Here is a 24,558-nt window from a genome sequence, read left to right as displayed (position 1 = left end):
GTATGGGAGGCAACCAAAATTGATGTTTTTCTCTCACATCAATGCTTCTCTCTCTCTTTTCCCCTCCCTCTCTAAAATCAATAAAAACACATATTAAAACATAAAATAAATAAATAGTGTGGGGGAATCAGCCTCCTTCCAGTATAAAGGACTTGACTCCTCCCATGTCCATTTCCGGAGGTGCCCCAGCTGCCCCAGAGAAGGGAGCCGGGTCTTTAAAGGAGCTGCTTTGCATACACTGGGCGTCGGAGACAAGGCTAAACAGAATGAGGAATCTGTTCCAGCTCTAGGGGAATAGCTGGCTGTGCTGACCTTCCAGGAAATAGGTCACGTGTCGTGTCCTCTGCGCTCCCCGTGGAGTCCACCTCCGTGTCTGAGGCAGCCCTCCTGCAAGGCCACCTTCGTTGCTGTCCTCTCAGTGCGGCTCAGGTGTTTCCCGTAAACCTTTGGGTCCTCCTTACCCAGCCCCAGGTGACAAGATCCCAAGTCACTGTTCTCTACAGACACCTGGGCCAGGTGAGCCTGCGGTGACGAGGCTCTGACACCCAGCGGTGAGGACCCAGGTGGGCAGCCCCCCTCCCCTTAAGGAGCTTGACCTGTCTGCCAGGCTGGGGGCCCTAGATCCTTTACACCAGTGGGAGGAGGGCCAGCAGGGTCCACTGTCAGGGGTACAGGGGTTTATATGTGAGGCAGCCATTAACACAGTCAGAAGAGAAGAGACACCCACATCACCTTTCCTCTGACTCTGACGCTCCCAACTTTGTGCAGGTAGGGAAGGGCCCCAGAGCTCAGCCCCCCCGCCGCCCCCGCTGGGCCCACTCCTCCAACACAGCACCATCCAGGCCCCTCCCCAAGGAGGCACGCCGAGACACTGACCTTGAGGCCGCGCTGGAAGGTGGAGATGGACAGCAGGGCCAGGTCTTGCTGCTCCTCGGCGTAGCGCACCAGGTACACGTAGACCAGCTTCTTCACCTGGGGAGAGCGGGTTTCCAGCAGGGACCGGCGCCCCCGCCCCAGCCGGCTGCGGACCTCGGGGACAGATCCCTCCAGGGAAGAGCATCCCTGGTGTGCCCACCCACCTTCTCTCTGACCCACATCTAGTTCAGGGGCATGTGGACAGTGTCTCTTCCTGGACCAGGGACATTTCTGGGCAGGGCAGGCCCCCGGGGGCTGGAGGGCCCCCTTCCTCACCCCTGACCAGCAGGAGACCCCTCGCTGGGGAGCGCTCACCTCTATGTTCTTACAGGCCACGTTCTTCACCACAGCGGGAAACAGGTCTGACGCATTCTTTCCCCGGGCGATCATCTGGGTGGTGAGGTAAAGGTCAGGAGGAGGAGGAGGAGGAGGAGGAGAAAGGAGGGGACCAGCATTTAAAGGGGGTGGTCCACAAGGGGGACATGCTCTTTGACCCCAGGTCCCTTCCCCAAGGAAGGCAGACCGTGAGGACCAGAGGGCAAGGGTATGATGAATGAGCAGGTGGAGGGAAGACCTGGGAGGCCCCGGCCAGGTAGGGCAGGAGGTGAGATAAGAAGAGACAAGAAACCCTGGCCAGTTTGGCTCAGTCCATAGAGCGTTGGCCTGTGGACTGAAAGGTCCCGGGTTTGATTCCGGTCAAGGGCATGTACCTCGGTTGCAGGCTTGATCCCCGGCCCTGGTCGGGGCGCATGCGGGAGGCAACCAACCGATGTGTCTCTCTCACACTGATGTTTCTCTCTATCTCTTCCCCTCCTTTCCGCTCTCTCTAAGAATCAGTGGAAAAATATCCTTGAGTGAGGATTAGCCAAAAAAAAGAGGCAAAAAGTTGGGTCAGAGTAAGAAGGGTGTGCAAGGTTTCTCCAGCCCCCTTCCTCCCCCTCCCCTGCTACCCTTACCGCCACAATCCTCTTCATGGCCTCCAGCTTGAGGGAATCCTTGTTGCTGTCCAGCATCTCCTTCAGGTCATCGTGCCTGGTGGGAGGCACAGGGGGTCAGCTGAGGGCACAGGGTAGGGGTGGGGCTATCAATCTGGAGGATCCAGGCGGAAAGAAGGGACATGGGCGGGGCTGGCTCGGGCAGGACCCCATCAGAGGGGAAGGGAAAAACATGTGGGTCAGACAGTGATATGGGTTGAACTGTGTCCCCCTCAAAAAAGAGATGTTGAGCCCTAGCCGGTTTGGCTCAGTGGGTAGAGCAGTGATTCCCAAAGTGGGCGCTACCGCCCCCTGGTGGGCGCTGCAGCGATACAGGGGGGCGGTGATGGCCACAGGTGCATTTGGGGGCATATATCTTTCTGTTTAATTGCTATTAAAATTTTTTAAAAAATTAATTTCCCGGGGGCGCTGAGTAATATTTTTTCTGGAAAGGGGGCGGTAGGCCAAATATGTTTGGGAACCACTGGGATAGAGTGTTAACCTGCGAACGGAAGGGTCCCGGGTTCGATTCTGTCAGGGGCATGTACCTCAGCTGCAGGCTCCTCCCTGGCCCAGGCCCTGGTTGGGTTCATCCAGGAGGCAACCAATCAATGTGTTTCTCTCACATGGATATTTCTCTCTGTCTTTCCCTCTCTCTTCCATTCTCCCTAAAAGTCAATGGAAAAATATTCTTGAGAGAGGATTAACAACAACAATAAAAATAGACATGTTGAAGTCCTAATTCCTGGGCCCGAGAAGGTGACTTTATTTGCTGTTGTAAGTAGTAGTTAGGATGAGGTCATGCTGGAGTAGGGTGGGACCAGTGTTCTTATAATAAGATGGCCCTGGTCGGGGAGGAGACTGCAACCGAGGTACATGCCCGTGACCAGAATCGAACTTGGGACCCTTCAGTCAGCAGGCTGATGCTCTATCCACTGAGCCAAACCCTCTAGGGCAGCGGTTCTCAACCTGTGGGTCGCGACCCCTTTGGGGGTTGAATGACCCTTTCACAGGGGTCGCCTAAGACCATCAGAAAACACATATATAATTACATATTGTTTTTGTGATGAATCACTATGCTTTCATGATGTTCAATCTGTAACCATGAAAATACATCCTGCATATCAGATATTTACATGATGATTCATAACAGTAGCAAAATTACAGTTATGAAGTAGCAACGAAAATAATTTTATGGTTGGGGGTCACCACAACATGAACTGTATTAAAGGGTCGCGGCATTAGGAAGGTTGAGAACCACTGCTCTAAGGCTTTATTAACATTCTTAACTTCAAAAAGAAGCAACAAGAACTTATTCATTCAATTCATTCATTCATTCATTTATTCATTCACCACTCAACAAATACTTTGTTGCTAGGCTGCCCTGTGAGTCTAGAGACTGAAACCTGGGATTCTGGTCCGTAGGCCGACGCTCTAGCCACTGAGCCAAACCGGCTAGGGCCTATTTGAGATTCTTGATGATACATTTAGGCTTCTAAGTTCAGCTACATCAGCCTCAGGGATTCTGGGCCCTCCTGAGGAGTCAGGCGGCCTGAGGCAGGGGCCTTCCCTGGGAGCAGGGAGGTTGGAGGTCTCTTTAAACTCTGGGTGTTCTCTGGAGCAGAGCTCCTCACACCCAGGTGTCGTCGCCGCACCCACAGATGCCACAGGCACTTGTCAGAGGCACACCCCCCAGGCCTGTGCTGGGTCACCCACACCTCTCCCCCACCCCAAGCTTGCTGCACACACTCCAGGCCCCTGAAGGTCCCAGGTCCTGGGCCACGGAGAACTAAAGGGGGAGAAAGGAACCACTGGGTGTAGGCAGGAGAGCAGGCAGGGCTGTCAGATGCCACTAACACAGACAGACCGCCCGGGGGCCCCTTGCCCTCGCTCTCACCAGCGAATGTTCCCCAGAGGGCAGGGACCGGAGAAGCGCAGCAGCACCGAGGCCCTGAAACCTTACTCTCTGAGGTCAGATCCCCTTACGCCACTCACTGACCTGACCCCTTGTCTGGCCTGAGGGACTCTCTGGGGTGAAACAAGCATCTGAGGCCAGTCACGCTCCCCCCCTCACCCCCACGTTCCAATTCACAGGCTGGGAAAGGCTGGCCAAACTCTATCTGAGCTTGATCCCGGCCCTAAACCCCACCTACAGCCCATTCCAACCAGGCCTGGGGGAGGGAAAAGGCCAGTATGGGACCTCAACCTCCATCATTTTACTCTCCTCCTCCCCCCCTCAGAGATCTGGGGAGTTACGCTCCTCGTCATCTCCTCATACTCAGTCCCCACACTGGGCCCCACCTGGACCCTAAATGCCAGCCCAGTCCTCCTTCCCCGGAGCAGGTGGGACTAGCGGAGTCTGGCCTGAGTGGCAGCGGCCCATCCCTTGCCTTCCCGGGCTCCTAGGTGTGGCCCCCAGGGTTCCTCTGTACCGGAGTGGCTGGCTCTGACTCTGGCCTTGGCCGGGCTCTGGGCACGGTCCTTCCAGGGGCGCTTCTGGGGCTGTGTCTTCCTCGGGGGCCTGTAGCCACCGAAGCTCCTCGGGCTGCAGGGCCTGGTACCAGGCTGGGGGCCCGCCCTCGGGGGTCAGCACGGGGCTGGCAGCCTCCTGGTCCGCCCCGCTGGCCCCTCGGGCCCCCGTCCTGGCCACGGCCGCTGGGAGCTGCAGGAATCGCTGCATCGGGGCCGGGTCCTGCTCTGGGATGGGACTGAGCTGGCCAGGGAGCTGGGGATGCCTGTCACTGTCACCAGACGGCCCGCCCCCGAAACTCAGAAACCGGACACTGGCAGGGAGAGAGGCTCTGGTTTCCTCTTCGCAGCTCAGAGACAAGGACTGAGGAGGGGAGGAGACTGGGCACCGAGCCAACCTCAATCTCTGAGCAGGAGGAGGCCAGAGGTCGGGGAGCTGGTTCAGAGGGAGGTTGAGGGGTGCCCTCCTCACCTCTTCACGCCCCAGCAGGACCTCTGCCTCCCCAGAACTGCTCGTCAGAAACCCTGCACACCCTTCTTACTCTGACCCAACCTTTTTGCCTCTTTTTTTTTGGTTAATCCTTACTCGAGGATATTTTTTCATTGATTTTTAGAGAGAGCAGAAAGGAGGGGAAGAGATAGAGAGAAACATCAATGTGAGAGAGACACATCGGTTGGTTGCCTCCCGCATGCGCCCCCCAGGGCCGGGGATCAAGCCTGCAACCGGGGTACATGCCCTTGACCAGAATCAAACCCGGGACCTTTCAGTCCGCAGGGCAACGCTCTATGGACTGAGCCAAACCGGCCAGGGCTTCTTGCCTCTTCTTATCTCACCTCCCGTCCTACCTGGCCGGGGCCTCCCAGGTCTTCCCTCCACCTGCTCATTCATATCATACCCTTGCCCTCTGGTCCTCACTGTCTCTACCCTGCCAGGGGTGGTTGGTTTTATTCACTGTATTTCAAATTGTCTCAACCCTCCTCAAGTTCCCACTCTCACCTTTGCCTCCGATAAAATCCCTCACAGCTCCCAACATCTATGCTCTCCTCTCCTCCAGCCCCCCTCCCCCCAAGCAGAGCTGGTCTGCCTTGAAGCCAGGATATTCCTTCCACTCAGCTTTAGAAACACGCGCCCCATCCCCACACACACGCCTAAGGATTTGTGCCTCCTTCCATTCCCTTCAGCCTCTCCCACTCTACTGGCCCTTTTCCAACTGCAGTTAAACTTGCTCTAGGCCAGCGGTTCTCAACCTTCCTAATGCCGCGACCCTTTAATACAGTTCCTCATGTTGTGGTGACCCCCAACCATAAAATTATTTTCGTTGCTACTTCATAACTGTAATTTTGCTACTGTTATGAATCATCATGTAAATATCTGATATGCAGGATGTATTTTCATTGTTACAAATTGAACATCATTAAAGCATAGTGATCCATCACAAAAACAATATGTAATTATATATGTGTTTTCTGATGGTCTTAGGCGACCCCTGTGAAAGGGTCATTTGACCCCCAGAGGGGTCGCGACCACAGGTTGAGAACCACTGCTCTAGGCACTCCCATCCTAATAAACAAAAATAAAACAGACTATGAAAAACAGTATGGAGTTTCCTCAAAAATTAAAAATGGAACTTGCATTTGACCCAGCAATCCTACTTCTGGGAATACATCCTAAAACCCCCAAAAACACCAATCAGAAAGAACATATGCACCCCTATGTTCATAGCAGCGTTATCTATAATAGCTAAGATTTGGAAACAGCCCCAGTGTCCATCAGTAGATGAGTGAATAAAAAAGCTGTGGGACATTACACTGTGGAATACTATGCAGCTGTAAAAAAGAGGGATCCCTTACTCTTTGGGACAGCATGGATGGACCTGGGAAATATTATGCTAAGTGAAATAAGCCAAACTGAAAAAGGCAAATATCACGTGATCTCACTTATTTGTGGAATCTAATCAACAAAATGAACTGACCAACAGCTCTTCAGCTCTTACAGGTGTACTAGTTAATAATGCGGATTTTTTTTCAATAGATGGAGTTACACATATGTTGATATATATGCGGTTTGATATATATGTCAATACAACAAAATTGACAGCAAGCTTCAAAACTTCATATGTCAAATTTTCTGAAGGCGTTAACATCATAAATATTTTTACGCTTAAAAATGACCAATTTTATGCCAAAAAAAAAAAAAAACAAGAGCATTTGCGGGAACTTTTAATTCATTACTTTATTTTGAAGAAAAGTGCTGCTAAAAGTTATCGTATACTTTGGGAAGCTTATGGTGAACATGCTCCATCTCAAGTTACTTGTGAATGCTGGTTTAAACGCTTTAAAAGTGATGGTTTTGATGTGAAAGACAAAGAACGTCCAGGTCAACCGAAAAAGTTTGAAGATCAACAAATACAAGCATTATTGGATGAAGATGCATGTCAAACTCAAAAAAAACTTGCAGAAAGATAAAACGTTGCTCAGCAAACAATTTCCAATCGTTTACAAGCAATGGGAAAGATTCTAAAGGAAGGGAAATGGGTGCCACATCAACTGAACGTAAGACAAATGGAAAACTGAAAAGTCATCAGTAAAATGTTGCTTCAATGGCACGAAAGAAAGTTTTTTTTGCATCGAATTATGACTAGCGATGACAAGTGGATTTATTTTGAGAATCCCTCCGAAACTGGTTTGGCTCAGTGGATAGAGCGTCAGCCTGCGGACTGAAAGGTCCCAGGTTCGATTCCGGTCAAGGGCATGTACCTGGACTGCGGGCACATCCCCAGTAGGAGATATGCAGGAGGCGGCAGATCGATGTTTCTCTCTCATCGATGTTTCTAACTCTCTCTATCTCTCTCCTTTCCTCTCTGTTAAAAAAAAAGAAATCAATAAAATATATTTAAAAAAAAGACTGTGAACTAAAAACAGATTCATAAAAAAAAAAAAAGAGAGAATCCCAAACACACAAAATCATGGGTTGATCCAGGTTAACCATCAACATCGACTGCAAGGCCAAATCGCTTCGGAAAGAAGACAATGCTCTGCGTTTGTTGGGATCAGGAAGGTGTGGTGTATTATGAGCTTCTAAATCCAGGTGAAACCATTAATACTGATCGCTACTGACAACAAATAATCAATTTGAAAAAAAAATAATCAATTTGAACCACGCTTTGATTGTGAAATGACCAGAATGGGCCAGAAGACACGGCAGAGTAATTTTGCTTCATGATAACGCACCATCACAAACTTCAAAACCAGTTAAAGACATGTTAAAAGATCTTGCCTGGGAAGTATTAACCCACCCCGTATTCACCAGACCTTGCTCCTTCAGATGAACCACTTGTTCCGATCGATGGCACACGCACTTTCTGAGCAGCACTTCAAAACGTACGAAGAAGTGGAAAATTGGGTCTCAGAATGGTTTGCCTCAAAATAAGAAAAGTTCTATTGGGACAGTACCCACAAAATACCTGAGAGATGGGGGAAATGTGTAGCTAGCAATGGACATTACTTTGAATAAAGCACTTTTGATGTTTCTCTTGAAATTATCGTATTTTCTTGGATTACAAAATCCATTATTTTTTAAAAATACATTTTATTGATTTTTTACAGAGAGGAAGGGAGAGGGATAGAGAGTTAGAAACATCAATCAGCTGCCTCCTGCACACCCCCCACCGGGGACGTGCCCGCAACCAAGGTACATGCCCTTGACCCGAATCGAACCCGGGACCCTTCAGTCCGCAGGCCGACGCTCTATCCACTGAGCCAAACCGCTTAGGGCTAAAATCCGCATTATTAACCGGTACACCTGTAAGAGCTGAAGCAGGGAGGCATGGAACAGACTGATATGCCTCGATGTGGGGTTGAGGGGATGAGAAGAGATAAACCAAAGAACTTATATACTTATATACATAGCCCATGGACAGGGGTAATAGGGTAGGGAAGACCTGGAGGAGTGGAAGGAGGCTGGGAGGAGGGAGAAAAGGGCGGGGGCGGGACGGGAGACATCTGTAATATTATCAACAGTAAAAAATACATTTAAAAAAATGACAAACCTCCCTGAACTTGTGTTCTCCTCCAGCAACTCTTTCCCTCCTTCCCCTTTCCACTCAAACTTCTTTTTTTAAATAAATATACATTTTTATTGATTTCAGAGAGGAAGGGAGAAGGAGAGACAGAAACATCAATGATGAGAGAGAATCATGGATAGGCTGCCTCCGGCATGCCCCCTACTGGGGATCGAGCCCACAACCCAGGCATGTGCCTGACCAGGAATCAAACGGTGACTTCCTGGTTCACAGTTCGATGCTCAACCACTGAGCCACGCCGGCCGCACCACTCAAACTTCTTGAAAGCAAAGTTCCCATTCACCGTGTTTTATTCATTCAGCTGCTATTCACTTACCTACCACTTTAATCTGGCTTTAGATGCTGATTAGAATTTAGGACTGAGGGGTCATGATGTCTGCAGCTTACGTGATTCAGCTAAAAACCAGTATGACTAGGTGGCTGGACAAAGCGACTATGGCCCAATGTCAACAATGGTTGAATCGAGGTGAAGGGTGTACACATTATTGCATTACTCACTCAGCTCATCTGTATGTTTAAAATGTTCATAATAGGATGTTGCGGGGGGAGGAGGAATGATCTAGGTCTTCCTCTGACTTTGCCAGAACTGGTCTCCCAGGGCAGGAGGTGGGGAATGAAGCAAGGAGGGGTTGACCTGCTCTTTGTCAAACCAAGGGTCACAAATGTCTTCCCTTGTCTGACTTGACCTCAATGGGCACTGACCATACTGGTCACTTCCTTCTTCTTGAATCCATGTTTTATTTTCCTCCTACCTTTTTAAAAAAATATTTTTTCATTGACTTCAGAGAGGAAGGGAGAGGGGGAGAGAGAGAGACATCAATGATGAGAGAGAATCATTGATCAGCTGCCTCCTGCACGCTGGGGATCGAGCCTGCAACCTGGGCATGTGCCCTGACAGGGAATCCAACCCTGACCTCCTGGTTCATAGGTTGACACTCAACCACTGAGCCATGCCGGCTGGGCCCTCCTGCTTTTTGGTTTACATTCTGTTATCTTGAAACACATCTCCCCTGCTCTCTGGTCACCGCCCATATCGGTGCTCTACTTGAACCCATATACCCTCCCTGGGTTAATCTTCACTTCCTTCTGTGGCCTTAGCAACACACACACACACACACACACACACACATACACACACACACACACACACACACCTATCTCCTGGAATGCAAATCCTAATATCCAGCTACCAACTCGATTCCAATGTCTTGAGTTTATAACGTCAGCATGTCCAAAGCTGGGCTCAACACTGCTTGTAACATCTTTCTTTCCAACCACACTGAATAGCACCACCATCCATCTGGCTGCAGTCACTAGTAACCCGAGTATCATCCTTATCTTCTCCAGCCCCTTCCTCTCACCTCTTTCCAAGTTAATCATCAGGTCCTGGCTTCTGCCTCCTCAAGAGCCCTCAAACCCTCTGACCCTCCCCTATACCAGGCCATCACATAGCCTCCTCCCTACTTCAACACCTCCCCCCCACCCCAACACACACACACTTATCTCTGGATCAACCCAGCACACACTCCAATCTCTTCTCCACAGTCCAGCCTGGGATCCTTCTAAAATGCAAACCTGATATCAGTAGAGCACCCCCCAACATCCTGAAAAAAAACCCAAAAACCTGGCATCTCCCCACCCTCATTTCTGGTCACTACAATGGTTTGCATGGTGGTTTGTATGGGGATTCTGGCCCCACTGTACCTGCACCTACAAAGCCTGTGATCTGACTCTCTCCTTCACCTCCCCACCTTTCTCTAAGCTCTGCCTGTAGCACCCCTCACTCTCCACCCTCCAGGCCAGGGACCAGCTCCTTCCGCCCTCCCACTGCCCGCTCTACACTGAAAATCCTCTGTGCCCCCTTCGAGAGCAACCCGAGGACAAGGATCGGCTCACGTTCATGGCCGCATTCACAGTGACTAGGATGAGACTCCACACAGTGGGCCCTTACATATGCTTGCTACAGAATTTACGAATAAATGAAGGAATAAGGTGGGGAAGGGCAGCGGGAAGGGAAGGTGGGGCTGAACTACAGGAGCAGTGCGCCAGGTAAGAGATGAGGGTGAGAACCTGGGGCTGAGAACGAGGGAAAATGGATTTGTAGGAGGAGCCAGGCCTGGAGGCTCCCAGTTTATACCCCGTCGCCTTTCCTCGCCACCTCTGACCCCTCCCGAGTTCTTTGGGAATCAGCCTGCCTTGTGGGAAAGAGGTAGGGAACCTGTAATCCACACACGCAGAGAAACCCTGGGGCGGGAGGTCGGTCCAGGAACAGAGGGGGCTGGCCCATCCCCCACGGCCTCCAACCCCGTCGCGGGCCCCAGGTCCGCCCCTGGGTGGGGAGCTGGTGTGGGGACTGGGGCGCAGCAGACAGGGGCTGCGGGTTCAGCCGCGTGGCCAGGGTGGGGCCTGGTGCGCGGTCGCTGTCCATGGTGCCGGCGCGTCTGCCAGGCCAGGCGCAGGCGCGGACCCGGGAGGCCCCAGCCCCTGCCCACCCTCCGGTCGGCTCCCTCACCGCTTGTAATCGGAGGAGAAGATGCCGCCGCTGGCCGGGTCGTGGCCGTACTCGGGCTCCCCTGGGCCCGCGGAGCCACCCTTGTCCTCATTGTAGGCGGGGGCCACCGACATGGGGTGGCTGGGGTGCGCGGCCTCAGAGAAAGGGGGCGCAGCGGGCAGGCGAGGTCTGTGGCCGAGGCGCGGGGTGCTGTACCCGGCAGGGTGCCGAGGCGCGGGGTGCTGTACGCTGCAGAGGCCCAGCCACGGAGGCGCAGGGAGTGCGCGATTTATCAATCAGGGCCCTGGCGGAGGTTCTTAAAGGCACCGGTGCCCGGTTGCGGGAGGCGTGTCCAGGGAGGGTCTGCCCCGCCCCGCCGCTTCGCAAATCCCTCCCTCCCCAGAGGATGGTGTGTGTCCTAAGGGGATGACTCTCCAGGTTGCCAGCGGGTGCAGGCTGCTGAACTGAGGATGCGACTACGTTCTGGGGGTGCAGGCCGCCTTCGCCTGCCCTCCCCCACCTGGCCCCGGGGGACCCGCCTCTAGGGGCTGTGCTGATCCCAGACGCCAGCGCGGATGGTCACCTACTCAGCGGAAGGAAAGAGGGGGGGCTGAAGAGAAGGCTGTGCCTGAGGCTGGGGGGGTGGGGGGGGGGGGGGTTAGACCATTGCACCAGAGACTGACCACAGAGACCAAAAACGCCAGAGAAAGAAACGAGTACAAAACAGAGGGGCGGTGAACCCAGATTCCACCTTTGGAAAATAGTTTAATGACCATTTCTTTTTTTTTTAAAATATATTTTATTGTTTTTTTTACAGAGAGGAAGGGAGAGGGATAGAGAGTTAGAAACATCGATGAGAGAGGAACATCGATCAGCTGCCTCCTGCACACCCCCTACTGGGGATGTGCCCACAACCAAGGTACATGCCCTTGGCCAGAATCGAACCGGGGACCCTTCAGTCCACAGGCTGACGCTCTAGCCACTGAGCCAAACTGGTCAGGGCTAATGACCATTTCTTGAAGCCTCCATGGCATTCTGGAGGGTCTGAGGTCAGCCTAGTCCAGGGGCAACTCCATGTCCACTGACACCGAAGAGGGAAGGGAAAGAGGAGAGGCTGGGAGAGGGTCTGGTGCAATCCTATGAAGCCTCCAGCTCAGCTCCCAAGGGTCCAGGCACCCCAAGGAGAGACGACCTGGGTCTAGGAAAGGGATGGGATCCGGCTGGGCCTGAGTTTGAGGCACTGGGTTGGCTCTTGGCTGGGCTTGGGGGAGGAGGTTAGAAGAGTTTGTGGGGCTGAGTCTCAATCTACAGCAGTGGCTCCCAACCTTTCTTTGGCCGTGCCCCAACTAAGCATCTCTGAAATCCTGATGCCTCTCCGTGACATATAATTCTTATTATTAAAAAAGTACAGACTCAAGGGTCCCAGGTTCGATTCCGGTCAAGGGCATGTACCTTGGTTGTGGGCACATCCCCAGTGGGGAATGTACAGGAGGCAGCTGATCGATGTTTCTCTCTCATCAATGTTTCTAACTCTCTATCCCTCTCCCTTCCTCTCTGTAAAAAATCAATAAAAAAAAAAACATTAAAAAAAAAGTGAGCTCCCATTCACGTGGAGGAAGCCTAAAAGGCCATGAACTTGGTCTGAACAAGCTTCCCAAGAACATGGCATCCACAAGAGAGAAAAATAAAAGAACGAAAGGACAGTTGAAGGACTGAGGAAGAAATCACTGAGAAATTGTTAAAAAAAAAAAAAAAGATAATATGAAGTGATATGAAAAAATAGCAAATACAGTTTCAAAACATATAATAGAGAACTGAAATGCATAAATATGTCATAATATATATTTATATACTGTATATGAGGCCCCTAGAACCCTAAGAAATGCAAAAAAGCCACTGTTAGTAACTCATTCTCGAATTGCCCCCCTTAAAAATTAAATTGCCTCCCTGTGGGGCGTGTGCCCCACGTTGGGACCCACTGGCCAGACTAGGATGCCTGTGTCTCCAAGACCAGAGTCGGTGAGCCTGGTGGAAGTGGGCGGGGCCCAGACAGGGGGAGCAGGGCTCCACAGGGAGGTTCCCCAGTCGCAGTGGGTTTGACTAGGACCAGGGCAGAGCCTGGAGTGAGAGGCTGGGAGGCTGGAGTAGAGATATGGCCGGGATCTCTGAGCTGTGGGCAGGCCTAGTTTGCTTCTGGGGGATTTGATTCCGCCAGACTAAAGCTGGCCTTGAGGCAAGGGGGCTGGGCGGGTGCAAGGGTGTGAGTTTTGCAGGAACACAGAGGTGAGCTGCAGTTGTTAACAGGCTCTGGAGGCCGGTGAGGTCCTGAGTGGGTAGCTCACCAAGCTAATGGGACTTGGATCCGTTTGCAGGGTGTCCAGGCTGGGCTCCAGGTAGAGCAAGTACAGCGCAAAGTGCACGCAGTTGCTGTGCGTAGGGTGGTAGGGAGACAGGTCCGCATCCACACCACTGAGCAGCACAGGCCACTGCGGGCGCCGCCCCTGCTTGGATTCAGTGCCTTCGCAGGAGCCCAGGAGCGTGTGCGGCCCGCGCCCACCGGAAGTTTAGCCCGCGGGAGTGGCCAGATGGGTACGGATCACAGCCCGGCTTAGATCATGTGACTCCGTCCCGAGATCGTGCACCCCCACTTCCCAGGACCCGTAGGTGGGTGCCTAAGCGCCTATTTTGAGAAACCTGCGGCCCCAGCTCGGACCACAGTCTCCCTTCCCCTGTGGCCCGCCCCTGGTGGAGCGGGACTCGGATGAGCAGTCTTCTTTGCAGACTAGGCCTCTGCTTCAGCCAAAAACTCTTACCCTCGAAGTGGATGATCTCTCCGTGGCCGCAGTACACACCCACGTGGGCCCCACACCAGCGTCCCGTGGGGGCCATCAGCCTGAACAGGAAGAGGTCTCCAGGCTCGGGATCCCTGTCCTCCAATTCCACGGTCTCCAAGTGCTGACCCAGGAAACCCTCCGAGAGGAAGAATTTAATGGTGCTGACTGCCCCAGTCACGGCCTGTGAGGAGAAAGGGACCGCGAGTTTGCACGGGCCACCTCCTCCCACTAGGCATCTGGTTAGATGGTCTGCCCAGGGTTCAGGGAGACCTGGCTGGGGGACAGGCCCAGGGTGAATGTCCTCAATACCCCACACCTGCCTCCCTGTGCCGAGGACCTCCGAGGCCTGGACATCACGGGTAAATCCTGCCCCGAGCCACCCCTGAGGACCCCTCCGTTTCCAGCAACTGGGACCTCCTCTTCAGCCAAGTCTTCTCATCTCCAATTCCAGCTACTCCGCTATCTTCCCCTCCCCTGCTCGCGGACCCCCTCCCCAACCTTCTCCCATCTTGCTACTCCCTGGAGGAGACACTGTAGACAGTGTCAGCTGGTCCCTGGGGTGACAGATGTCCCGAAGGAACAGAAACCACAGAGAGATCTGCCCCCAGGACCCCTCCACCAACCTCAACAGCAAACGTCTAGTGAGCACTTGCTCATTTGATCCTTAATATATATAATCTGTTTGATGGATACAGTAGCCCATTTTCAGGATAAGGAAGCAGGCTCAGAGGTTGCCAGAAAGTACACGGTAGGTGTCTTATGCCCTTTGTACTAAACATCGGTCACCTCTTACCTTCTCTTCCTCGACAAGGAAGTGAGAATGCATTTAGTTTGCATTTCTCCCTTCTTCACTGAGGGCTCTGGGACTTGGGAGGAGGGCCTCACTCCCTGGGCCTGGGCGAGGGTGAACCAAGGCCTGTTGGGCATGCGCTCTGGCAGAGCAGCTGAGAGACGGAAGTGACTCGCCACCCCTGGGTCTCTGGGTATCTTTGTTGGACGGGAGTGGGTTGACTCCAGCTGATTTGATGTGGGTGGGAAGGACCCACATAGAAATGAGGAGCAGGGCTGCCCAAGCCCACACTGCAGAGTGCCAGCCGCTATGTTCCTCCCATCCCTGACCCCCTCGGAAGTTCCCTCTGGCCCCAGTCCGCAGTATCCTCCACTTATTACCGGGTGAGTCTCATTTTCCCACACGGAGCTGTTGGAAGATCAGGTGACCAACTCCTCCCAGTTGGCCTTGGGACTTCCCAGGTTTTAAAGTAGAAAGTCCCACATCCGGGAACCCAGGAAAACCTGGACAGTAGCTCAGGTTCCCCCGCGTCCATCTCCCTTGACCTCAGGAGACCACAGGGAGGACCTCGTGTGCACAGTCCTGTGACCATGCTCTTCTGCACTCCACCTTGGTTCCTGCTTCCCTGTCTGCCCCCTGCCCACTGGGTGAAGCAGCAGTCAGAGCTGTGGGAGAGGGTGCGCTGTCCTGGCACCTGTGGGGGCAGTGGGCACCCTACCTGGGGAGAAGACAGGCTGAGGGCTTCTGGTCCAGTTACCGGGGAGGAGAAGCTCATCTAAGGAGGAAAAAACAACAGCTGTCACACCTGGCTGCGCAGGAGTGAGGTCCAGGCCGCCACCCCTTCTGCCTCTCCCCTCAGGCTGGGACTTCTGCGTGGCTGTGCGTGTGATACACCCATGAGTCTGTGCTGTAATATCGGGCACAGGACTGGCAGACCTAGTCCTGGCTAAGCCACTTTTTAAAAACAATATATTTTTATTGATTTCAGAGAGGAAGGGAGAGGGAGAGAGATAGAAACATGAATGATAAGAGTTATTGATCAGCTGCCTTTTGCACGCCCCACATTGGGGATTGAGCCTGCAACCTGGGCATGTGCCCTTGACTGGAATCAAACCTGGGACCATTCAGTCCACAGGCCCACAGGCCCACAGGCCGATGCTCTATCCACTGAGCCAAACCAGCCAGGGCTATACCACTTTTTTATATAGGACATCTTGTTCCTCTGGGCCTCAATTTCCTCATCTGTGAACTAGGAATAATAAGCCTAAAAGGCTGGGCACCACTGAGAGCTCTTTGTGAGCTGGACAAGGGGAAATAGGCAAGGTTTGTTTATCTTAGATTTGCCCCTGAGTTGGGCATCAGAGGAGGAAGGGGGGAGAGAAGGCATCTTTTCAGCTCAGAGGAGAACAATGGGCCCTCAGAGGCCGGCTGCCTCCCTCTGACCCCTGCCCCAGAGTCTCAGGGAATCACCCAGCTGGAAAGGCCCTGGCTCTCCTGCTGCAAGTTCCCAGGGGGGCTGGGGGGGGGTGGAGAGCGGGACAGAGGCGAGGGGAGGAGGTACTCCGGCCAGCAGAAGCCGGGCCCCTTGACTCAGCCAGGGTCTGGGTGAGAAGATGCCCATTCAGATAGTGGATCTAGGTCCGAGGTGTTGCTCCATCCATAATGATGACATTGATTGACAGACACTGCACTACAACCCATTTAACCCTAATAAGAACGTCACGAAAGATACTGTTGTTGTCATTCCTGTTTTCCACATGGGGAAACGGAGGCTAGGAGTGGTGGCCAAGGTTACAAACTAGTCAGTGGAGGAACCAGGATTCGGGTCCAGGCATCCTGGCTCCAGTGCCCGTGACCCTAACCGCTGTACAGTACTGCCTCTTCCTGCTGCCAGCCAATGAGCGCTGCCCTTCCCCAGACCCCACCACCAGGAGGGACTGGCCCTGGGCCCGTCCCGCCCTGGGGAACTTTTCCCCTTGGCTTCCAGTGACAGGAAAAGGAGCGAGGCCGGGAGCTGTGAGCAAGAACCCGGGGACGAACAGCCCCATCCCGGGTACCAGCCTGAGAATGCTGCCCAGCTTATCAGGGCCCCTTCCAGAGGCCCGAGTTCTTCTCGTCCTGACGCCTTCAGAACGGAGTGGTTGGGGTGGCCCTGAGACTGGGTGTGGGGGTGGCAGGCAGTCTCTGGGACCCAGGACCCTCTCCTTCCCCCAGAGGCCTCTGCAGGACCTCAACCCAGTGGGGTCCTGTCACTGAGCACAGGCCTGGTGGGGCTCTGTGGCTGTGCTCTGACCCAAATTTCCAGCCCCTCTCGTCCCATTTCAGTCTCATCCTGGACAAAAGTTCCTCTGTGAGAGGCAAGGTTTTGGGGTCAGTGCTCCCTGCTGGCCACCTTCAGTTAGAAAAAGGGCTGGGGCAGCCCTAGCTGGTTTGGCTCAGTGACTAGAGCGTCAGCCTGCAGACTGAAGGGTCTCAGGTTCAATTCTGGTCAAGGGCACATGCCTGCGTTGCGGGCTTGATCCCCAGTAGGGGGCGTGCAGGAGGCAGCCAATCACTGATTCTCTCTCATCATTGATGTTTCTAGCTTTCTCTCACTTCTTCTCTGAAATCAATAAAATATATTTAATCAATCAATCAATAACTAAAAAGGAAAGAAAGAAAGAAAGAAAGAAAGAAAGAAAGAAAGAAAGAAAGAAAGAAGGAAAGAAAGAAAGAAAGAAAGAAAAGAAAGAAAGAAAGAAAGAAAGAAAGAAAGAAAGAAAGAAAGAAAGAAAGAAAGAAAGAAAGGCTGGGGCTGAGCAGGCCCTTCCCACGAGCCCCCAGCACACCCTGTGGTGGCCTTTCCTTCCCTTACAAAGCCTCTGGTCAGAGTGATCCCATCCTGCAGCCCAGCCCCAGCCCCAGCAGCTCACCTTGCAGCAGCAAGCTCCACACTTGCTAGGTGCTCTCCTTCTGTGGCCAGAGCAGGGAGGACAAGCGGTCTGGTCGCAGATAAAGGAGCCAAGCAGGAAGCCCTGAGGGCCTGTTCTGAGCATCACAGGCTAGGCCAGTCTGGTGGCAGGCTAGGCCAGTCTTCTTGCTCCCGGCAGCCTTTGGGGGCAGGTGGCAGCCAGATACCATGAGGCTAGGGTTTGGAGTGGGTAACTGGTACCCTCACGCACCTTCTCCTCCCTCCTCCTGGTCTTCAGCCCTCACCCCATACTTGCTTGTGCCAGCCCTGCCCCTTGTGCCTTTTCTCGGAAGGGGTCCTTCTCCCTCACTGGCCTCCCCAGGGTACTCAAATGCCACATCCACCATATGCCACATCATACAATGTAGTTCTCTCTACTAGTATATGTAATATAGTTCTCATCATATAACTGAGTTCTCTATTCAGCCTTAATAGGGCAAATAATTCTAAATTAAAAAATTTTCAGACTACAGAAAAAATAACTCCCTAATTTAAGGGATCTAGTATAATCTCAAATACGCACCTCGGATTAACACAGTTTCAAAAAACCCTACATATCAATCTCACTCATAAAAGATACATTCTAGGTCAGAATGGCTATCATCAACAAATCAACCAACGACAAGTGCTGGTGAGGATGTGGAGAAAAAAGGAACACTCATGCACTGCTGGTGGGAATGCAGACTGGTGCAGCCACTGTGGAAAACAGTAAAGAGTTTCCTCAAAAAATTAAAAATGGAACCATTTGACCCAGTAACCCCACTTCTAGGAATAGATCCCAAGAAATTAGAAACACCACTCAGAAAGGATATATGCACCCCTATGTTCATAGCAGCACAATTTACAATAGCTAAGATTTGGAAACAAAATAGTAAAAATGCCCATCAGCAGATGAGTGGATTAAAAAACTGTGGTACATCTACACAATGGAATACTATGCTGCTGTAAGGTGGGAATGGCTGGGGAGAGGTCAATGGGGGGAAAGGAGACATACGTAATACTTTAATCAATAAGGAGTAAAAAAAAAAAAAGATACATTCTAAATAAAATGCCAATAAATTGTACCCAAAAGTATGCCAAAAGAATAATAATACTTTTGACCAAATAATACTTTGTCCATGAGTTGTTTGGAAATGCTATTAGTATTTTAAAAGACACCATATTGCCCGGCTGGCGTGGCTCAGTGGTTGAGCAACGACCTATGAACCAGGAGGTCATGGTTCAATTCCCAGCCAGAGCACATGCCTGGGTTCTGGGCTCGATCTCCAGTGTGGGGAGTGTAGGAGGCAGCTGATCCATGATCCTCTCTCAACACTGATGCTTCTATCTCCCTCTCCCTCTCTGAAATCAATAAAAAATATATTTGAACATTTTTAAAAATAATAAAGGCACCATACCAAAATGTTTATTATTTGGTGATAAAGTGCTATCTTTTAAACACTGGATTTTCTCATTCTGGAACAAAAACCTACATTTACTTGAGTTTTTAATACCTTTCAATAATATTTCCTATTTCCCATAAACGTATTCTACATCTTTTGTTCAGTATATACGTTTCTGCCTTTTATCAAGTTGCTATTTATCTCTTCTCATTTTGCTAAGTGTTATCTTTTAAATGAGGCACAGAGTAAAGAGGCCAAAGAACGCCAAGGATTGCTGGACGCCACCAGAAACTAGCAGGAGGCAAGGACGGGATTTACCCGGTTACAGAGGAAGCGTGATCCTGCCAACACCTTCTTTTCGGATTTCTAGCCTCCAGACCTGTGGGAGAACAAGTATCTGTTGTTTAGGCCACCCAGCTTGTGACACTTCCTCATGGCAGCCTTAGGAAACTAAAACAAGGACTATGATGTTTCTAATCGGTCTGCCTGGCCCCACAGTGGAGTGGACGGCTACGTAGGTGCTATGTGAAACCAGACAACCAATGGGTCCGGGCTGCCTGTCACTTCGTGAGCCAATGAAGCAGAGACAGGGTTAAATCAAATACGAGTGTTTATTCTAATACTGCTGGCAGCGTGGGAGAGCAGCAGGTCATCCACAAAAATCTGCTTGCCTCTCTCTGTAAGCCAGCTGCTGATATGGGGGAGAAGAACAAAGATTACATGGGAAAGTAGGCACCGTATAAACATGACAGGTTACAAGTCATGTGGGCTGGGGGGTGGGGGTCACAGAGGGCAGGTGTGTGTGGCCGCCCTGGGACCAGATTACAGGCAAAAGGGACTGATGCCTCTGGGGCTAGAATGTTTCAGCCCAGGGGCTGTATATCGTTCCATAATGACAGGCAGTTCCCAGGACAGGAGGATAGACTGCATTCCCATGTCAGCTCCCATGTCCCAGGGCGTACAACTCCCACCCAAGTTAGACTGTGCTTTTTGAAATCAGAACAGAACCATCACAGTTAACAGAGCATGATTAATATTTATTTTATTTTTTATAACTAACTAGAGGCCCGGTGCACAAAATTTGTGTACTTGGTTGGGGGGGGGGGGTCCCCTCAGCCCTGCGCCTCGGGAGGCATCAGTTGGACGCCCTTAGTGCTGCCACGGAGGCAGGAGGCTCCAGCCACTGCCTCACCAGCCCATGAGCCTGGCTTCTGGCTGAGCGGAGCTCCCCTGTGGGAGCACAGGGACCACCAGGTGGCAGCTCCTGCAATGAGCATCTGCCCCCTGGTGGTCAGTGCGCATCAGAGCCACTGGTGGTTCCTGTTCCATCAATTTGCATATTAGCCTTTTATGATATAGGAAGGAGGATAGCTAGTCCCCAATATTATGTATATTTCTGCCCTTAACATACTAGTCCCTCCCTTGGCAAAGGGAGGAGTGAGCTGCCAGCAGTAAGAGTCCAGAATAACCTGGCGCTTAGGGCGCCTGCTGACAGGATTGCACAGCCAATGGTCAGTAAGAGATGGGCTTTCTTTTTTTTGTTTAATCCTCACCCGAGGGGTTGGGGGAAAGAAAGAGAGAGAGAAACATCCACCTGAGACACATCTTATTGGTTGCCTCCCACACGCACCCCAACCAGGGTATGGAACCTGCAACCCAGGCAGGTGCCCTTGACCCGGAACCGAACCCGCGACCCCTCGGTGCGCGGGCTCACGCTCTAACCACTGAGCACACCGGCCAGTAGTGGGCATTCTTTTTTTTTTTTTTTTTTTATTGATTTCAGAGAGGAAGAGAGGGATAGAGAGATAGAAACATCATGCCCCCCACTGGGGATCAAGCCCGCAACCCAGGCATGTGCCCTTGGCCAGAATCGAACCCGGGAGCCTTCAGTCCGCAGGCCGACGCTCCATCCATTGAGCCAAACCAGCCAGCGCAGTGGTGGGCATTCTTACAGCAGCCTGTGGGGCTACACGGATACGCAAAACACAGAGAAAATAAAAGCGAGTGGTAGGCGGAGCTAAGCACGAAACGGGCCGCTGAGGGGAGGTCGCCCCCAGAGGAGGAGGGAGTTTTGAGGCGATGGAGCCTCCAAGTCGCCCTGCCGGGCCCCGCTGAAGGGCTCCGGGCCCTCTCCCCACGCCTCGCACCCAGCAACATGACCTCCTGTCCACTGTCCCTCTGCCAGAGCCCCGTAGGTGACACTGCCCGACCTCAGGAAGAGCGCACCGCCTCACTCCGTCTAAGCCCGCGCGCCGCCTCGGTCCTCTACGTCATCACGCAGTTGTGTGGGGCGGGACTTCCTCTCCACGCCCCGGAAGCGGGGAAGGACTCTTTCCGGCGGTGAAGAAACAGGGCTTGTGATGGAGGTCAGATGCCGGAGGGCTGCCTGCGTCTGTCGCGTAGAGTAAGGCCGCTCTCTGGCCACTCGGCGGGGCGGGTGACAGCGGCGTCCTCGTAGGCGGGCGGGTTTCAGGGGGTGCGGCGGGGACCCCGAGTTTAGGGGAGGGGTTGGCGACACCAGCGAGCGTCCTAACTCATCCTAACTCATGGTGCTCAGCTGTCTCGCCCTCTTCTGAGAAACGAGCCGGTAGCGGTGGTGGGGAGAGGCGTGGAAGGGAGAAGTACACAGAATAAAGTTTAATTTTAAAAGTTCAGTAGATGAGCTTCGTGTCGGGGATACCCTGTGTCGCGTAAGGGATGTGACCGGGCGGGGGGGGCGTAGGGACCCAGATGTTCTGAATCTGTGACTTCTTGAGGCATCAGCATCTGTCGCATTAATTTGGACGAGGAAGAGGAGGTCCATTCTTGGTGCCTAGGGAGCCTGTGGCTGGTTTCTAACCTGTAAATTGTACGTAAGACGATGTCAGATATCTTATACCTTTCTCCATAGCGCTATTCTTACTTTTGGATAGTGCTTCTCTTGTTCTTCTTCTTCTTTTTTTAAATCTCACCGTCCCTCTCCCCCTGAACTGGATGGAAAGGAAGAGCAAGGGTAGGAATCTTTCTCAGGGGCGGAGTGGTAGAACAGGTTTACAAAGAAGTAATGTTTATACTCAGTAAATCCATCTCTAAAAACCAAGTTCCTGCTTTGTTAGAAAGCACTCGGGGTGCCTGGCTGGCATGGCTTGTTGACCTTTGAACTAGGAGGTCACGGTTCGATTCCCCGTCAGGGCACATGCCCGGGTTGCGGGCTCGATCCCTAGTGTGGGGTGTGCAGGAGGCAGCTGATCCCTGATTCTCTCTCATCATTGACGTTTCTATCTCTCTCCCTCTCCTTTCCTCGCTGAAATCAATAAAACATATATATATATATATATATATATTTTTTTTTTTAAAGCACACTGGAGCCCTAGCTGGTTTGGCTCAGTGGATAGAGCGTCAGCCTGTGGATTGAAGGGTCCCTGGTTCGATTTCAATCACGGGCACTTGCCTGGGTTGTGGACTCGATCCCCAGTAGAGGGCGTGCAGGAGGCAGCCCATCAATAATTCTCATCATTGATGTTTCTAGCTCTCTCTCCCTTTCCCTTCCTCTCTGAAATCAATAATACATATATTAAAAAGCACACTGGGGAAACCTCAATTTTGTTTGGTGGATGCATTATATTTCCCGGTGGATGCATTATATTCTTGCCTCCAATCCAGTCTGTTTGAAGCTAACAGCATCTCCTACGCTCCTTTCAAAGGAGAGTCTCACATCTAGGCTTAGGAATGAGCATGAGGGGCAGCAAGATTAGAGTCCAAGTTCATACTACAAGGAAAAGATGCTGCCTGGCTGGAGTTGTCTTTCCAAATCCTAAATTCTTTATCTTGCATTTAGATTCATTAACCACTGATTGCAGGGAAGCAGGTATATATGAGAGTTCAGGTCTCTTAAGTAAGCTTGAAAAGGATAGATGGCCATTCCATTAAAATCCTAACATGCTAAGACAGTGTTTTATTTATTTATTTTTAAAATATATTTTATTGATTTTTTACAAAGAGGAAGGGAGAGGGACAGAGAGTTAGAAACATTGATGAGAGAGAAACACCGATCAGCTGCCTCCTGCACACTCCCTACTGGGGATGTGCCCGCAACCAAGGTACATGCCCTTGACCGGAATCGAACCTGGGACCCTTGAGTCTGCAGGCCGACGCTCTATCCACAGAGCCAAACCGGTTAGGGCTAGGACAGTGTTTTAAAAGCTGGACTGGGTCGTGTTCTTCTGGAGACTAAGAAAACAGAGTCCTTGAAGTCAAGCTGACTCGGCTTTCAGCCTCCTACATTAAAAGGTAGATAGAACAGGTCTTGTTTGCAAAGTAAAGTTGAGACCTACTGATCTACCAACAGCAATTATGCACTTTCCATGGTCATACTATAAACAGCAATGGTAAGTTATAGCTTAGAAAGGGTGGAAGACGGGGGGAACCCAGGAGAATCTACTGTACTCATTGATAGGAAGAGATCAGAAATTGGAGATGTTTAAGAAAGGGGGAGAGGACCTTTCCCGTAATGTAGTATTGAGTGGGTCCAGGAAGTTTTCTGGTAGCTAAACCTCCCTGGATAGAGACCCACATGCCCATGCAGTTGCTCTGCTTCAGAAATAGTTTATTGGATGTGTATGAGTGATTACATACCATTTGAACCTGCAGGAAGTCATTATTAAGCATAACACTTTTCCAAATGAAAGGCAGTTTCATTATACCAGAAACGGATGTCATTTTATATGCCAAGTCTCACTAACTTTCCAATCCCACGTAGTAAGGGTGATACTTACATTCTGAGTATTCTGAATCACTAAGCCCATGTTAGTTTATACCAAGATTCTGTGCTTTTTTCCACATATTCTTTCCCTTTTGTTGATGGAAGCCAAAGCTTATGTTAATAACTACTCAGGAGTTATAAAGTGGTAGATTTTGATGTCTTTTATTTCAGTTACCCAGTGTCAGGAATTGTGGCTACAGTGATCTGGCATTTTTTTAATCTTTTTTTTTTTTTTTTTTTTAACAGGTTGCAGGTGAACATGGCCTTGAGGTAAATCCTGTCCTTGTTGAAGTTTAGTTTCAGCAGATGATTTCTGGCATTTTAAGGAATTGGAATATTTTACAAGAAACAAAAGTTTTATTTGCTTCTGTCCTAGACTTAATTTTTCTTCTTGTAGAAGATGAGAAACAGTTTAAACAAAAATTCTTTATGGTAAATAACTATGATGCTTAAATTAAATGGATTTTAAATGTCAAAGCCACTTGTAGATGGTTTTATTCTTGGTCAAATAAAATTTTACTAACCTCTAGGTGTCAAGTTTTTATCCATTTTAACCATGTTCATATTGTTTGCAAAGTACACCATAAAGCCTACAAGAACCCTGAATTCAACCCGACCTTATCTGTGATATCCTACTTCCTACTCCATAGTTCCTGTTGCAGTAGATGAGAACATTTTTCAGTATACATATAATCTCTCTATATAAAAGGCTAAGCGACCGGTAGGTATGATGCGCACTGACCACCAGAGGGCAGACGCTCAATGTAGGAGCTGCCAAGCAACAGCAACTTTGCAGAGTGCACTCTCGTACTCCAGGACCTCTCAGGGGATGTCGGAGAGCTGGTTTTGGCCCGATCCCCACAGGCCAGGCCGAGGGACCCCGCCTGCTAGAGGGACCCCGCTCACTTCTCAGAAGCCCTTAGCCGTGGC

The 24,558-nt window shown here is 51.3% G+C and overlaps 1 protein-coding gene, 1 long non-coding RNA gene and 1 other non-coding gene across 3 annotated transcripts in view; 2 read left to right on the top strand and 1 right to left on the bottom strand.

Moving 5' to 3' along the window:
• AP3B2 (adaptor related protein complex 3 subunit beta 2) overlaps positions 1-11,237 on the bottom strand; it is a 31,665-nt gene extending 20,428 nt beyond the window's left edge. The window contains exons 1-4 of the mRNA XM_070400519.1: positions 10,953-11,237; positions 1,872-1,947; positions 1,231-1,305; positions 877-972 (exon numbers count right to left, since the gene is read on the bottom strand). Coding sequence (XP_070256620.1) covers positions 877-972; positions 1,231-1,305; positions 1,872-1,947; positions 10,953-11,065 — 360 coding nt within the window. The 5' untranslated portion in view covers positions 11,066-11,237. The remainder of the gene's footprint in view (positions 1-876; positions 973-1,230; positions 1,306-1,871; positions 1,948-10,952) is intronic.
• A 9,992-nt stretch (positions 11,238-21,229) lies between these two features.
• Positions 21,230-24,129, top strand: LOC138998357 (uncharacterized). The gene is made up of 3 exons (XR_011469143.1): positions 21,230-21,291; positions 21,644-21,735; positions 23,875-24,129. It is a non-coding gene; the product is annotated as an uncharacterized lncRNA (long non-coding RNA).
• On the top strand, positions 23,090-23,216 carry LOC138998702 (small Cajal body-specific RNA 15). The gene has a single exon (XR_011469209.1). It is a non-coding gene; the product is annotated as a small Cajal body-specific RNA 15 (non-coding RNA).
• Positions 24,130-24,558: the final 429 nt, after the last annotated feature.

The sequence above is a fragment of the Myotis yumanensis genome, unplaced genomic scaffold (assembly GCF_028538775.1).
Source record: "Myotis yumanensis isolate MYYU_CA2020_CCGP unplaced genomic scaffold, mMyoYum1.0.hap1 SCAF_20, whole genome shotgun sequence".
Taxonomy (NCBI): domain Eukaryota; kingdom Metazoa; phylum Chordata; class Mammalia; order Chiroptera; family Vespertilionidae; genus Myotis; species Myotis yumanensis.
This window is presented reverse-complemented; position numbering and strand designations above follow the sequence as displayed.